Source organism: Pan paniscus, chromosome 1 (assembly GCF_029289425.2).
Source record: "Pan paniscus chromosome 1, NHGRI_mPanPan1-v2.0_pri, whole genome shotgun sequence".
Lineage (NCBI taxonomy): Eukaryota > Metazoa > Chordata > Mammalia > Primates > Hominidae > Pan > Pan paniscus.
The window spans coordinates 82,832,052-82,847,443 of NC_073249.2; the positions used below are offsets into that span (position 1 = coordinate 82,832,052).

General features: G+C 41.7%; 2 protein-coding genes across 11 annotated transcripts in view; one reads left to right on the top strand and one right to left on the bottom strand.

The window, feature by feature from the left end:
* Positions 1 to 15,392, bottom strand: part of MAEL (maelstrom spermatogenic transposon silencer) — a 100,902-nt gene that overhangs the window by 77,645 nt on the left and 7,865 nt on the right. The gene's annotated exons all lie outside the window — the stretch shown is intronic.
* ILDR2 (immunoglobulin like domain containing receptor 2) overlaps positions 1 to 15,392 on the top strand; it is a 79,750-nt gene that overhangs the window by 30,854 nt on the left and 33,504 nt on the right. For 3 of the 10 annotated variants that reach the window (XR_004666739.3, XM_024930279.4, XM_034939544.3), the window contains exons 4-6: positions 4,970 to 5,026; positions 7,804 to 7,950; positions 9,064 to 9,240. The exons of 2 other annotated variants lie outside the window; for them this stretch is intronic. Coding sequence is in view for 7 of the 8 variants with exons in the window: in XM_024930279.4 (XP_024786047.2) it covers positions 4,970 to 5,026; positions 7,804 to 7,950; positions 9,064 to 9,240 (381 nt within the window). In the remaining variant the exon portion in view is untranslated. The remainder of the gene's footprint in view (positions 1 to 4,969; positions 5,027 to 7,803; positions 7,951 to 9,063; positions 9,241 to 15,392) is intronic. 5 more of the 10 variants (XM_055112120.2, XM_034939546.3, XM_055112116.2 and 2 more) reach the window with 3 other exon arrangements.

The window sequence follows — 15,392 nt, forward strand, 5'->3', positions numbered from 1 at the left end:
AGGGAAAGGCCCCATGACCAGGCAGAACCTGATGTCAAAAATGCAAAGAGGGCTGATGAAAACTAATTTGGCGGGAAGATTTAATAGTTCTTGTGGCACAGAAGCAGATAACTAAAGCTGAGTTCTGTGCGGGCTAGACTGTGAGCCTCTCAAGTGTCTCAAGGGAACACATCTTGTCGCCTGTGTCTCCACCTAGCTAAATATAAATTTCTTTGTTGAATGAATGAATGATGAATGAATAAATGAGAGACATTCCAACAGTGAGCTGGTTTGCAGGAATGTGTACAAAGAGTTCAGTTGAGGATAACTTCAAAAGTGGCAGTGGCAGAAAACAACTGAAATGGGGAATTTTATGGGTAAGATAGGTAAGTTATTTTATTCACAATGCATATTTCTACCCTGATCATTTCATCCGAAGCGTGTGAATGTGTTTAGAGTTTGTGACAGTATGATATGGAACTGGCACTTGTGTGTGTGCATGTACAAAGTATTAGTATGCCTGATTCGTTTGGTCTATTCATGTGGAAATTTCTTAAAAGTAATGGATTCTGCAAGATTTGGGGAAAACTGTTTGAGCGCTTACATAAAAACTGTATTTTCCACTGATAGTTTGAGCTGTGGTTTGAAAAGAGTAAATGTGGCCTTCTATTTGCAGGGCTTGCTTTCCATCCTTTCCTCAGACATTAAAGTGACTTGTAATTGCCACTCTTAAACTGAATCCTGGAAGAATGACAGCGATTCACAAGTGTTGGTAAAGTGCTGCTGAAATCTGGAATGTATTTACTGCAATTGTTTAGACTCTGTAAGATCAGGCCTTCATTGGATATGATAGAAGAAAAGATAAAGCATTTCTAACTAGCAATAACATTTCTTAGGAATTGTTAGGGAAGAAGTTGGAAGTGGAATATTTTCAGAAATATTCAGCATAAATATTCAGCATAAATCCACTTTTTAAAATGCCTTTAGCTCCAATAAAATATAAGTAATGGTGTAAAAGCTATAGAGCCTTTTTTTTTTTTTTTTGAGACGGAGTCTCGCTCTGTCGCCCAGGCTGGAGTGCAGTGGCGCAGTCTCGGCTCACTGCAAGCTCCGCCTCCCGGGTTCACGCCATTCTCCTGCCTCAGCCTCCCGAGTAGCTGGGACTACAGGCGCCCGCCACCACGCCCAGCTAATTTTTTGTATTTTTAGTAGAGACGAGGTTTCACTGTGTTAGCCAGGATGGTCTCGATCTCCTGACCTCATGATCCACCCGCCTCTGCCTCCCAAAGTGCTGGGATTACAGGCGTGAGCCACCGCGCCCGGCCAAAGCTATAGAGCTTTGCACCGTCCCTGCTGTTGACATGATATATTGGTATTGTCTGCTCTCCCAAAACTCCTACTATGTTTTGAATTCTGAAGATATTTAATTTCACCCACTTTACTGCACATATCACCTACACTACCCTGTGGCTAACACTACACAGGTGCATTATGGGAAGGCTTCACCTTCTGAAGCATCAGATATTGACTGTTGCTTCAGGGAGAATGAGAAGCTTGATGTATGTCTTCCTGTTGGAGTGAAAAGCTTTGTGAATCACCTGTCCATATGTCTGATACACCCTTTCCTTATTTTAATTTTTTCCATTACAAAAGTAAAAAAGTCTAAAGTAAAAAAATGCAAGTTCCTTCATTGTTCTTCCATGCTGCTCATTCTAGCTCCCTAGAAATAAGAAGGGCTATCAATTTCGTGCATAATACTATTGTTTCCAATTTTAATTTGAACATAGGTGACTAGATCTTGTATTTACTGTTATTCTGTGTGTGGAAGTAATGTTAGAACACCATCAAGGTAACCTAAACAGCCTGTGGGGAAATGCAGCTTTGTGTTTTACCACCCCATAAATTTATCTGTGTGTGTATACCCTTCAGAGGTTGCAAACTCATGATTTCTGGGCTCTATGCAGCCTGCAGACATACTGTGTATGGCTCACCCAGTGTTTTAAAAATAATGAACTGGTTGCCAACATTTGAAAATCAAGTTATTTCACATAAAATCTGGGGCCTGGAAAATATTGAAAAATAGGATGATCTGAAACCCTGAAGACACATTTCTATGGGGCCACAAGTGGCTAGAGGTGACTAGTAGCAGCCTCCTGATGACATCTCTAGCTACTCCCTGTTATATTATATCTGGCCAGCTGCACTCATTTGCATTACCTGCTGGTGCCCATAGACATTTGAGTTTTTAACTCCAATCACTGAGTATCAGATTTGGGAACTAAAAGTGATATAAAATAGAGTGACCACATAATTAATTGTCCAAACTAGAATACTTTGAGAGTAAAAAGGGGTGCTATTAAAAATTACACCTGGACCATAGGCATAATCCACAACTGTCCTAGACAAACCAAGATAGATGGTCTTTCTGTTTGTAGACTACTCCATTCAACCCCTTCATTTTACTAATGAAAAAACTGAGACCCTGAAAGGGAAAGTAATTTGCCTGTAGTAATCACCAAGTGAAGTAATGATAAAGTTGCCCTGAGTATTCTGACTCCCAGTTCACTGCTTTTTCCAATATAACATGCTCTATATAATATGTATAAGCACCACATCCTCCTTGAATGTATGGATTTTTATAGTTAATTAATTATCACAGTTTGCTATAGGAGCCCACGAATTGGTAGCTTATATCATCAGTGACATTTCTATCATGAATTTAAGTAATGATTTGGATCATAGCATATCCAGAGATGTTTAAAACATTGGTAATCTTGAGAAGTGGAGAGTAAACACTAGCAAAGTTTCTGATTTTACAAGATACACCAAGATATATATTTACAAGTGCTAATTATGCAGATTGAAAAAAACAAAAATCCACCATCAAGTACATATCTGATAACTGGATTGCTAAAAAAAACAGTATGTATTGACTTCTTGATCATTGATTATTGCCTGGTCTTCAAGAAATCTCCAGGAGCCCAAATTCCCAAATCTTTGATTAGGTGTTTATTACCTCGTTGAGTTTCCAAGAGATATTTTTATAGAGAACACTCAGAGGAGACCAATGCATGCTGTCTCTTAATCACTTTCTCAAGCTTTGGCCCCAAATCTTTACTAGTTTCCTACCCTAGGGAACTGCGTAAGCCTTAGGGGCATCTCTTAGTCTTTTATGAAGGCTTAGGTCAAAGACTAGCCTGAGAAGACACCTTTTTCCAATGTCCCACTTGACTCCTACTTGTCCTTCCAAGAGACCTTGCAAGCAGCAGAGCAATCTTACCGTGTCAGCTGCATGAGATGGGGGACAGAAAGAAGGAAGCTGTATTTGCCAAGGCCAAAAGCAGAGTTGGCCTAAGTCACCCATCCCATACTTCCTTACCTTGGAATATACTCTGGTCCCCATTAGCTTTTTAAATATGGGACCATCACCCACATAGACTAGGACACATGTTACCACACTGGCCTTGTAGAGTTGAGGAGAGCCAAGAAAAAGTGAGCAAAGACCCCTCTACCCTGCTCACTAAATCTTACCCCAGCTCCAGCATACTCCCCTAGTGTCCTGGAGGAGCCCCTTTTTCTTTGACCTTTGTCAGAGCTTCTTTTCTGTGGGTGACTTGATAGAGGAAGGGACAAGTGACCAACCATGACCTTAGATTTAAAATATGAACCACACATATGAGTAAACTTTTCTCTAATGCACCTCAACAAACTTTAACATGAAGGAATTGTTTTCTAAATGAGCCATATCTATATGCATGAAACAGATCACCAGAGCTGTGCTGTCCAATAGCAACATGTGTCTACTAAGTCCTTGAAATGACAATATTTTAGTGATAGTCACATAAGCTAAAAATAGTATCACATTAATTTCCTTTGTTTATTTTTACTTTTTATTGTACTTCCTGGAAAAGCTAAAATTATCCACATTGCTTGCATTATATTTCTGTTGGCTGGTGCTGTTCTAGAGGTATATGTCAGGTACCTAAATGAAGTAGAATTTAGTTGCGTGTTTAGGTGCTACTGTGACTTTTTACCACCATCACAAGTCTGAAAGGAGGGAAATTTGCTAGTTGTTTACAGTACTACTAGTTTATTAGCAAGGCTTCAGTGTGGTAGAGATATAATGTCAGGGGCAGAAGTTCATAACAGGACTTCACCTTGATATGAGAACATGATGAAAGCATTCATCATGTCTTTCTGTAAATCAGGCTAGTTTTAAAACGGACTAATCTGCTCCCTTATGTCTTCCAGCCTCTTGTTTCCTGCACAGCTCTTTGCTTCCCAGAGTCCTTGAGGGGCACCTGTTCTGAATCCAGCTTTTAAGTTTCTTTGCCATATTACGCAGAAGGCACTTGGGTCCATATAATGCCAGCTGTGGGTGCCATATGGAAAAGCCATACCATCTACATATGTACAGTGTATTTCAGAAGCCAGAAGGAGTGTAGAGGAATGTGTAACTGATCTAGTTTTATCTTTCCCTTGCCTTTGAAAATTTTAATCATTGAAATATCTTTAGGCCACAAATAGAATCATGTAGTGAGATAATTCTGAGTTAAAACCAAATATGTACTTTTGTTTTTATATGGACATAGGACTGTGTATGGATGTATGAAAATGTAGATTGAACATTTGGATACAGACGGGCTTGACTTTCCAATGAAGTGTATGGAGACGGATGTATAAATGAATGGAGATAGTGTATGTCAGTCTGCTCAAGCAGAGATTTCCTCCTCCTATAAATAGTTGGAGAGAAAGTTCTGTTTCTGCTTCCGCTTAGTTTAGGTGCAGAGTTCACTTAGATGGCTGCCAAAGATTGACAGGGAAAGTCATTCTCTTGTCTCAGCCTAGCTTTGGTGATGTGCTTCTCATATCACAAAGAGCATGCACTAATGGCCCCACGTGTGGATGGTACCAACTGGAGCCAGGCTTTAGGCTACGTTTTCCTTTGGAATAACCACTTTCCTTCTTCTTTTCCTTCCACTTCTTCTAGGCAGGACAGGGCTGCTTGCTGATCTCTTGCCCAGTTTTGCTGTGGAGATTATGCCAGGTATTCGGTCATTTAACTCTTTATTTGCTTGATTTGCTGTTATTCCATCTGTCTTGCTTTTGCATTAGTCACTAATTGCTTCTTTACTTTATTGCCACATTTGTCTATATGTCTCTGATCTTTTCCAGGATTAACTAAACCCATTGGAAGGGCTTTTAAATTGCATTCCTTCTGTTACTAGGCCTTAAAAGAATAATGATAATTAAAAATAGGCTGAGATGGCAACCCAGTCCTTCAGTGTCAGGCATGCAGGCTCTTTGGCAATCTCCATGCCCATTTCAGTATTTCAGCTGTACCCATATACCTAAAAGTATTTTTAATAGAATCAGTATTTATCTGCCTTCCTTATTTCCTAAGTTATATGTTTACTGATTCATTATTGTACAACCATGTTACTCTGAATTGCCTTTTATAACATCATCAAACTTTTTTTTCAAACCTTAGGAAAGCTATGTACCCCTCCTCCCTTGAAAAATGCAAATTTGCAGACCTACATTACTTTGTACACAATTTCAGGGACTTATTAGTCCCTTCGAATCCCTATGGGTCCACGGACCATATGTGAAGGACATCTGGGACAAATATACATCTCTGTCTTTTTATGTACCTTCAGTTGAATCCACCAACCTAGACAAGACAACATCAGTTTGGTACAGCTTTATGGTCTGCAGTTGAGGGAGGCACAGAGAGAAGCAAGAATGAACTGTGGGGAAGAACATATCTAAACTCAAACAGTAGGAAAAAGGATGATTTAGTCTTGTCTTGGAGGGTTTCTGCCAAAGTTTTAAGAGCTGCCTAATAGCAACAGAGATATAAAATATTCCCGGGTATTGGTTTTTAGCTTAATTCAAATTTTTAAAAACATCCAGATTCTTCACCATTGAGCTTCACTAATTATTCGTCTATGAATTCTAGTCCCTTTCCATTAGGTGGCCAACCCAAACACAGACATTCTTTTTACTGATGTTGCTCCCAAGGACACAAATGTATGCCTCTTTGTAATCCCCTTATCCAGAATTCCCTCAATTTGTAAGCATTTGTTCATCACAAAAACAATGTTACATTGCAGTGCTTGAAACTAGATGTTACATGTCCCAGTCTCAAGAAAGAGTTACTGTGTTTTTCATATCTGGCCCCATATGGCTAAATTTCCCTCCCTTTGATTCCAAGAATCCTTTCACAGATAATATTCTTTTGTTTCTCACATATAACTTTCCAGTCTTATCCTTGACTGCTTGACCCAAGTTGTAGCCACCACTTCATACAGCTCATCTAAACCTAAGAGCTCATATCTATCTCAGGCTATGTTGCATTATTGTGTTGTTACTAAGGCTTAGGCCAAAGCCTTCTGCTATCGATTGTCCTCGGCATGAATGCTCTCTAGGTCACTCCAGCCAGGCAGAAGGCCTTCCCATTCCCTCACTGAAGAGATGTTGACCTGTTTAATTTGAATGTATTTCAGAAAGATTAGTGAGGAGGGACATTCAGGAAACATGTTGTTTGTTTCCTCTCTGAGGAAATTATGATCTAAACAAAGTCATTTTGTTAACCATTATTATACAACCCATTATTTAATAAAAATATCATATTCTCAAGCTCCCAGGAATGTCCATTTAATTGAAGGAATATTTGATAATCAAAATCTAAGAAAAACAATGTGTGCTTGAGTTTCATTGTAAAGGGATTTGGGATAGATGGCTTTTAACCAAAATGAATTGCTTTAGTCTTTTTGGCTTTTAAAGGAAAGCATGGCTCTCCCCAGTCTGTCCAGGCCTCCAGGGGGAAGTTGGGTCCTGTAGCCAAGTCTCTAAAGTATGATGCTGAGACAAGTCACCTGTGGGCCACAGTAATTTTTATCTAAGCCACTCGCAATTTGTTTCCTTTCTCTTAATCTTTTGGATGGGCAAATGAAATGGAATTCACATTCAGCTTCTGGCAGAGCTGTGAAAGAGGCGGAGTTAACAAACATACCCAGACATACATGTCAGCCTTGCCATTTATCCAAGCTCAGAGCCACTTGAGCCCTTGGCTATGTTGGCTGCCTAACATGGGCAGCTTGAGTGTGATCAAACCAAACTCATTCTCTGTTCACGGGGACAGTGTCTTCTCTATGGAGACCATGTCTCTAGTTTTCTCTAGCCATGGATTGTTGTCCTGGTATAAGCAAAAAGTTTGGATCTCAGAACTGGTGCTGAGTACAGGAAAGCTGTTCTAGGGACAATCAGCAGGGAAAGCAGGTGAATACATTACATAAGGGGCCTGGAACCACCTAACTATAAACTACATCTAGACCCCTAGACATAGAGACTGTTTCCTCAGGACTTAGACTTTTATAGAGAGGATTAACTTGACAAAAATAAAAATAAGTATTCACAGAACCCACCACTTCGTAGCCCAGCAGACAAGGTTCTCCTTCCCCCCAGCCAGGATTCTTTCAGCTCTGGTCCCATCCTTATTCTGATGCTACAGTCAATAGTGTAAATCCTTTCCCCAGTATAGGACTCTGAAATCCCCACATTGTTTTGTGCCGGTTATTACATGTACCCAATGTAACATAGATAACCTTCTTCCCTCTTCTCCATTCCCCGGGACTGAGGGTCTGCACTCCTGACTCTCAGAGTTCCTCTTGAGTGTGGGGGCTCTGTCTCCTGTTAAGAGAAGCTTTCTTCCCTAGGTCCCTCCTCCTCTCCCCCTTTCACTGGGAGATGCCAATCAAAGTGCACCCTGCCCTGGAGGTGGGCTGCCTCGAGTGTGGATTTCTTTGTGCATCCTTCCAGAGTGGGTGTTTGTTGGCCTGGTGCTCCTGGGCGTCTTCCTCTTCTTCGTCCTGGTGGGGATCTGCTGGTGCCAGTGCTGCCCTCACAGCTGCTGCTGCTATGTCCGCTGCCCATGCTGCCCAGATTCCTGCTGCTGCCCTCAAGCCTGTGAGTACAGTGACCGCTGGGGAGACAGAGCGATCGAGAGAAATGTCTACCTCTCTACCTGACAGCTGTGTGCGCTGGGTTCCTCCTCCACCTCCTGTCCTGCCACCCCCAAGATTGGTCATTCCAGACTCTTCTCCGCTGGGTGCCCCTGGCCTCAGGGATGACCATTCTCATTTGCCGTTTCACCTACATACACCTCTCCACACTTCTTATCCATATCTATCACTCCATGCATTTGGAATTCTCATGGACACTATTGATAAAATGGAAGGGCAGGTTTGGCGTGGTGAGCTTGTGGTGTAAGACTGTTCCCTCTCCCTGGGGCATTCAAACTAGAGGAAACCTTCTCTGGTCATTCCCTTCCTATGCAGAGAACTTCCTTTTTATATAAGAAGAGTGTGCAAACTGTGGCCTTTGGGCACCCACCCAGCCACAGATTTGTTTTATTTACTCCCATGATGACATGGGCCACAATAGGGCCCAGTTCTTATTTGAGGATTCACAATTTTTACCTTACTGGCCAAGCCCATATAGACATTAAGTTTGGTACCCCTCCCGTAAACCAAACACATCTTGAAAGAGAGAGGCACACCAGTTATCTTTAGTGTCTTCAGGAATAAAGCAGTTTCTAGGAAGACTCAGGTTATTTGCTCTGCTTTTGAAATCACAGAGCAAGGACCATGTGCAAGCCCATTACTTGCTTTCCTTCTCAAGAGAAGGTTCAGGATTCTCCTTGAAGCAGCCCTGGGCAGTCCCTGTGCTAGGCTGCCTCCAGAGGGGCCGAGGCAGCCTCCAGACAGTGTGGGTAAGAGTGGGCTGCTGCTGTCACTGGGGATGCTGCTGTGACAGCTCCCAGAACCACTTAATTATTTAGTTGCCAGGTACTAAACATTGTAATTCCTTTTGTCGTTGCCGTTTGGTGGAGCTGGAGAGTCCAAGGGAGTGGGGGAGAGTGATTCTGATGAATCAGTTCAGTTTTAGAAGCACAAACGCTCACACATGCACATACACACATCCAGGAGCTCCCTGAAGTGCATCCTCAGGGATTTTTGGTGTGAGGGTTGTGGAGGGTGGGACGACGTAATCTCTCTTGCTCTTGATCTCCCTCCACAGTGTATGAAGCAGGGAAAGCAGCAAAGGCCGGGTACCCTCCCTCTGTCTCCGGTGTCCCCGGCCCTTACTCCATCCCCTCTGTCCCTTTGGGAGGAGCCCCCTCATCTGGCATGCTGATGGACAAGCCGCATCCACCTCCCTTGGCACCAAGTGACTCCACTGGAGGAAGCCACAGTGGTAAATGTAGTTCCAGACTGCCCTGCCCATGCTTGTCTCGGGCCCCCACAGTGGTTCCTTGTTGTTAAGAACAGTCAGTTCAGTGATGTGTCTTTGGAAAATAGTTTTCTCTGTTCCAGAAATGGGATCCTTCCAGCTATGTCAGATATCTTTTAGGGTACATTCATGCTTTCCAAAGGCTGCAGGACATTGCTGACCCCTGCCTCCTCCCTAGACTCCTCAATTACTAGAACTGTAAGAAAAGAGACAAGATATCCCTTGAATGTTGATTATTCAGTTAGCAAATAGTTGTTTCATCCCTACCTATAGGAGTCCACTACTACTGTGAGGGCCTGCAAGAAGTGTAGGACATGGTTTCTCTGACAAGCAGCATGGCCTGGTCAGGGAGAGAACGGACCTTTATTAGGATAATCAGATGCTAAAGAGTATGCTAAAGACAATCAGTTCGAAGAAGAAAGAACTGGACTGGTCACAAAATCTTCAGGGAGGAGGTGAAATTTGAGCTGAGCCTAGAGGAATGAATAGGATTTAGGAAAGCACATTCAGGGGATGCTGAGCACCCCAAGTGGGAAGGTCAGCGTGATGAAATCCCAGAGCTGGGAGAACACAGTGTGAGTATGTGACAGTGTCCAATTTGTCAGATTGACTGGAAGAAGGTAGAAGGATATGACGGAGCCAGATTGGGGAGGGCCTTGAAACCCCTCCAGAAGATCTGGGGCTTGGTGTGAGAGCCACTGTGGGCAGGCTCCTGAGGGCAGAGGTGGCACCATGACAAAGGGAGTGGCAAGTGGGAGACAGTAGAGCCAGAGACCATGAGCTAAGGTGTGGTTGAAGTGGTTGAGATATGTGAGCATCTAGATTATGATGGAGACAATGGGAGTGAAATGTGTGGGTAAAGCTGAGAGACACTGTGAAAGAAATAATGAGATATTGCGGAATGAAGGAAAAGGAGGCTTCAGGATGACCCCAAGTTGTCTAGGTCATAGATCATAAGACAGAATTGAAATAAGTGGTAAGGAGAGCTGATTTAGCTGAAGGTTAGCCCCATTTGAGGCACTATTAATTTGTGGTTATAGGCAGGGGTAGGTAGGAGGTGTAGGTGGAGGGGCAGGGTAGGGTGGAGAGGTGGAGGGGCATTAAAATATAGCTCTTCTTGAGGCATTTGAACAGGATTACAGGGCAGTGAAGGTTAGGATTGTATGTGCTATAGATTTAGAAGGTGATTTTTAAATCCCTAGATGTAGATGAGCCGCTGGAGTTGGTAAAACAGACATTTCTTCCCTGGAGGTATCTGGACTGCCTCCATTGTGAAGTGGGGAAGGGTATCTAGCCCACCTAATGAGCTGCCAGTGCCTGATTGTAGAATGAGTGGCTATCCTCAGTGAGTAATTAGGATTTGTGTTTTTCTCTCCCAGGAGCTATTAGAATTCTGACATCTGATACAGAATGAGTCACAGACTGAGAAGTAAAAGTTAATGATCAGTGACACACAGAGAATTAGAGAAATAAAGACGATATAGTCCATTTCCATGAAAGATGAAGTGGGCAAAAGAGACATTAGTGGAACTTATCTCATACTCTTTGTCTTTTTTCTAATCTTTCTTCCCACCAGAATCCTTTCCCCCTTATTTTTTATTTAATGGATTATCTAATAAAACTGTTCTTATTCATAGAATAGCAAATACTTACTCTCTGTCATTTTCTGTCTTTTTCCAGTTTCTCTTTGTTGCAGTTCAACCATTTTGGTCTCATTCTGCCATACTAACCAATTGTAATTAGAAGTGGCATTAAAATAGAAATGTCAAGGTAAGGTAGTTCCAGGGTTGGTTAATAGAACAGTTCAGGTGGCAGCCCTGAAGGACCTAGTTCCTCTGTCTTTTCTTCTGTTATCCTGAGCACATCCCCTGTCCTCCTCAGCTGGCTTACCTCATGATCTCTTGATGACTGCATAGTTCCAGGTAATTAAGCAAATTCAGAGATTGAAAGTGGTATTCTCTTCCTTGTATCACTTTTCTCAAGAGTGAGAAAAACTTTTCCAGCAGACTTTCCCTTTTAGTTTTATCAGCAAGAATTGGGCTCATGCCCATTCATAAACAAAATTGGCTTGAACTACTCAGGATGCACCTCTTAGTCCTAAACAACTATTTACTTTGGAAGTGAACAAAATCATGGTTCTGTTAGCAAGGAAGAAGAGGAAGGGTGGCAATCAGTGTCACCGCAGCTGGTCTGGCCCATGCTGTCATGGTCTGGCTGGTGGAGCCAGGACAGACTTCTTCATGATCCTCACCAGGCATGCTTCTGTACTCATGGTCCCATGGGGAGTGTTAGTGATGGTGTTTGGCTAGTCCTCCTTTAGCAAAGGTGGCTTATGCCAGTGTTCCATGTAGATTATTCTTTAAAGAACATTAAAAATGTTAAGAAATGTTAATTTACAAAAATGTCAATTTAGCCTATTTTATATTTATATACTACTTCAATTTTAGGGTAATTATTTCACAACAGTAATTTTTCAGATTACATTTGTACACAATAGTCTGTTGAACACTGTGTGGTTGAAAAGGGCATCTTTGATGAACTATGTATAGTATAGCCAGTTGGTTCCTGAATGGAAGAGGTAAGAGGCACTCTAGTTCCTTCTCCCATTCTTCAAGGCAGCTACTTGAGACCTTGTTACCATGCAGGAAGACTGCCTGCTCCTGTGCTGCTCTGGATCCATCCCTTTAAGCTTTGTCAAGGCTCTCTCTGTGTTGAACACCCACACTCCGCCCTGTTCCCACCTCACATCTCCATTCTTTTCATCTTTAGTGACTCCTTCCTGTCAGCATTCAAAATATGCTAAAGTCTCTCCCATTAAAATACAACAATTCACAAAAATCCTGTGGTCCTCAGATGTTGCTTTCCTGTCCCTTTACTCTTCTTCACAGCCAAACTCCTTGAAAGAGTTTTGAATATTAAATGTTTCCTTTCCCTCTGCTCTCACCAACTCCCCAGCTCCCTTCCATCTTGCTATTGCTTTCACCATTCCAGAAACCAGCTCTTGCTAAGATTGTCTGATTGCTAAATTTAATGGATCCTTTTCAATCATTACCTCCTTTGACTTCTCAAAAGCATTTGCCACTCTGAGGCGCTCATCTTTCTTTGCCTTTCTCAGCACTGTACTTTGTAATTTTTCTTACCTATCTCTGTGTATGCTGGGTGTTCTTCCACTGTACATCCTCCAGATGTTCCTGTTTTGTTTGAGGTCCTCTCCCTGGGCAACCTTATTCACTCCTGTGGCTTCAATCATCATCTATATGCTGATGACTTCTGATCATTATCTCCAGCCTCTCTTTTGCTCCTCAATACCGTATATCCAACTGTCTTCTGGACATCTCCACCTGGGTGTTTTGCAGGCATTTCAACCTCAGCCCCTAGGAAATTGAATTAATCTGCTGCTTCTTCACTTCGAACCAGCTTCTACATATCTTATCTCAGCGGATGGCATTGTTGTCCACCTTTTAGCCCAAACCAGAAGCAGAGACTTCATCCTTATCCCTTCCTTCTCCCCCACTTCCCTCATCCAATTGGTCACCAAGTCCTTTAGATTGTAACTCAAAATAACCTTGAGTTGGTTTCCTTTTCTCCATCTCTACTGAAACTGTCCTAGTCCTTGCTGCCATTACCTCCCACCTTGCTTAACACAATCATCTCCCACCTGGTCCTTCCACATCTACTCTGCTTTGCTCTAATCCATTTTGTTTCCACATCTACCTGTCCTCCACCCATTCTTCATGCAAAAGAATTGAGTAGGCAAGTAGGGTTTTGAAATGTCATTTTCAAAATTAATAAGGATGTGTATCTATATATATGCCTACTGTATGTATACAGAGAATATGCAAATTTTAAGAATCACTTCTCCCACAGCTGAGCTGCTGTCACCTTGGGGGTGGAATCTGGCAGCTGTTCCATCATCCATAAACAGCTTTACTTAGCTTATTAAGATAGGACAGGAAGAACAAGGCTATATCCATGAGTATCTGCCTCGGAGACTTCTTTTGCAAGTTTTACAAGTTGGATTTTGGCTGTAATGAGGAAATTAGCTGAAAACTACCTAAACCTTAATTGGGTCAAAAGTATCAGCAAAAATCCTTTAACAATAAGAATTTTTAAAATTATAGTTTGGCATCAAAGTGAATATCCCAATATCCCCTCTCCAGTAAAATTGAAGTTGGCAAGGCTAATAAATTAGAGGAGGTGAAGTATGAAGAGCCACAGCAACCAAATGACTTGGGCCAGACTGAACTTGAAAACAGATAAATCATCCATCAATCTTAAACTGAAACATCACTGGGGAAAAAGGTCATTTTCCAAATATGCTGAACTTTGGCCAATAGTCTAGGACATTTCTTATTAAAACATCACCATACGTCCCAGACAGTTCTGTGATCTTCAGACAAATTACAGATAAAAATCAATTTGACACCATGCTGTTTGCTTTCAAATCAAGAAAAATTTAATGAATGCTAACAAATTTTACCTGCCGTCAAGGAATGTACAGTCTACCAGGTGGTTGCTGGGGCTTGTAAGTGGAAATAAAATGAGTAAGTAATACAAGGCAGTATAAGATTGATCCATAATGCCAGCCCAGAAAGGAAAATCTCATCCTTGGAGAGGAGGGACCAGGAAAGGTTTTCTGGTGTTTCATATGCTCCTCAGAATGTATGTGACATAGAGCCAGATTCTACCAGGATCAGAGAATAGTTTAGTATATTTGAACTTGTAGCTTATCATTTTTAAAAAGTCCAATAGCTTTTAGAAGGAGAATTGCCCAGGTTTTTAGCTACTGAAACCAAATGGATGATACTCCTAAAGTCAAAAGATCAATACTTTGCCTCTGTCTTTTTTGACAAATTAGAGGAATTTAGATTTCTGAAGTCATGGGCTGCTGTGACTAAGAAGTCAAGGCTGAAAGTATCTGGTACAGTGGAGTCTCTTTATAATGCCAGCACTGAAGGCAAAACTATCATCTTCATTTGAGGCTATAAATGGTTACTGTAACTTTTCAGGGACATGATAACCTATGCATACACAATCAAATCTGTATCATAATGAGGAGTGTAATTTGTTATAATGACATAGAAAACTATGCTCTAGTCCAAGTGGCAATTAACTGAGGATCCTCCAGCTGCTTCTCAGGGTGGCAGCCATCTCTCACCGACCATGTCTGTCTGCCAGGGCACAGCTGGTACATTGTTCCATATAGCAACAACTTTATGGGCCCCCTCCCCCATGACCTCTAGCGCAGTATCACTGAATGTTTACCATAACAGTGCTTCAGAAATTAGAACACCTAGATAAAACCACAGCTCCAGGTAGGGTAGGCCCTTTTCATAATGCATACAGACATGCTAGTTTTCCTTAAAAAAAATTAATAATAATAATAATCATGATACTTACCCAAACTTTTCTACGATCCAAGCCTTTCCCTTCCTGGTCAAAATTCTCCAATAAACCGCCCATATGGCCTCATCTGCTATATGTTGTAGTCTCTTATAATATGGTTTCTATTCCCAGTTTCTCCTCATTCATTCACTCATTCCTTCATTCATTACAAACACACATATTTCAAATGTCTACAATGTGCCAGGCTCTATGCTAGGTGCTGGGGATACAGAAGTGAACCTAGTCCTTGCTCTCAGGAAGTTTGCAGTCTAGAGGGGAAAACTCTACTGAAAATGCACTTCTTAAAGAAACCATTAACCCTGCCCCAATTCCTAGGCTGACAGCAATGCAACGAATATTTTTTAAGTTCCCCACTATGTGTAAAGCATGGTTTTAGGCACATGGAGATCCAGAACTGTAAGGATTCTTTTCCTTCAGGAATCTTTGAGAAGATTAGACATTTATACAGATAACTTGAAACAAACTAGAATATATTAAGGGCCATAATAAAATTCAAACTGAATGATTTGTAAGTTAGAGAGAGAGAGACAGAACTTTTCAAGCTATGAGAATCAAAGAAAGCCCTTTGGCTGAGGCAGCATTTGAGCAGCTCCTGATAATGATAGAGAACTCAAAGTGCTCCACTGATTTGGTCTTAGTTGTCCTCTCATCTTTAAGAGATTATTTAAAGGTTGGCAAGTATTCATTGCATTTTATAGACATGATAACTG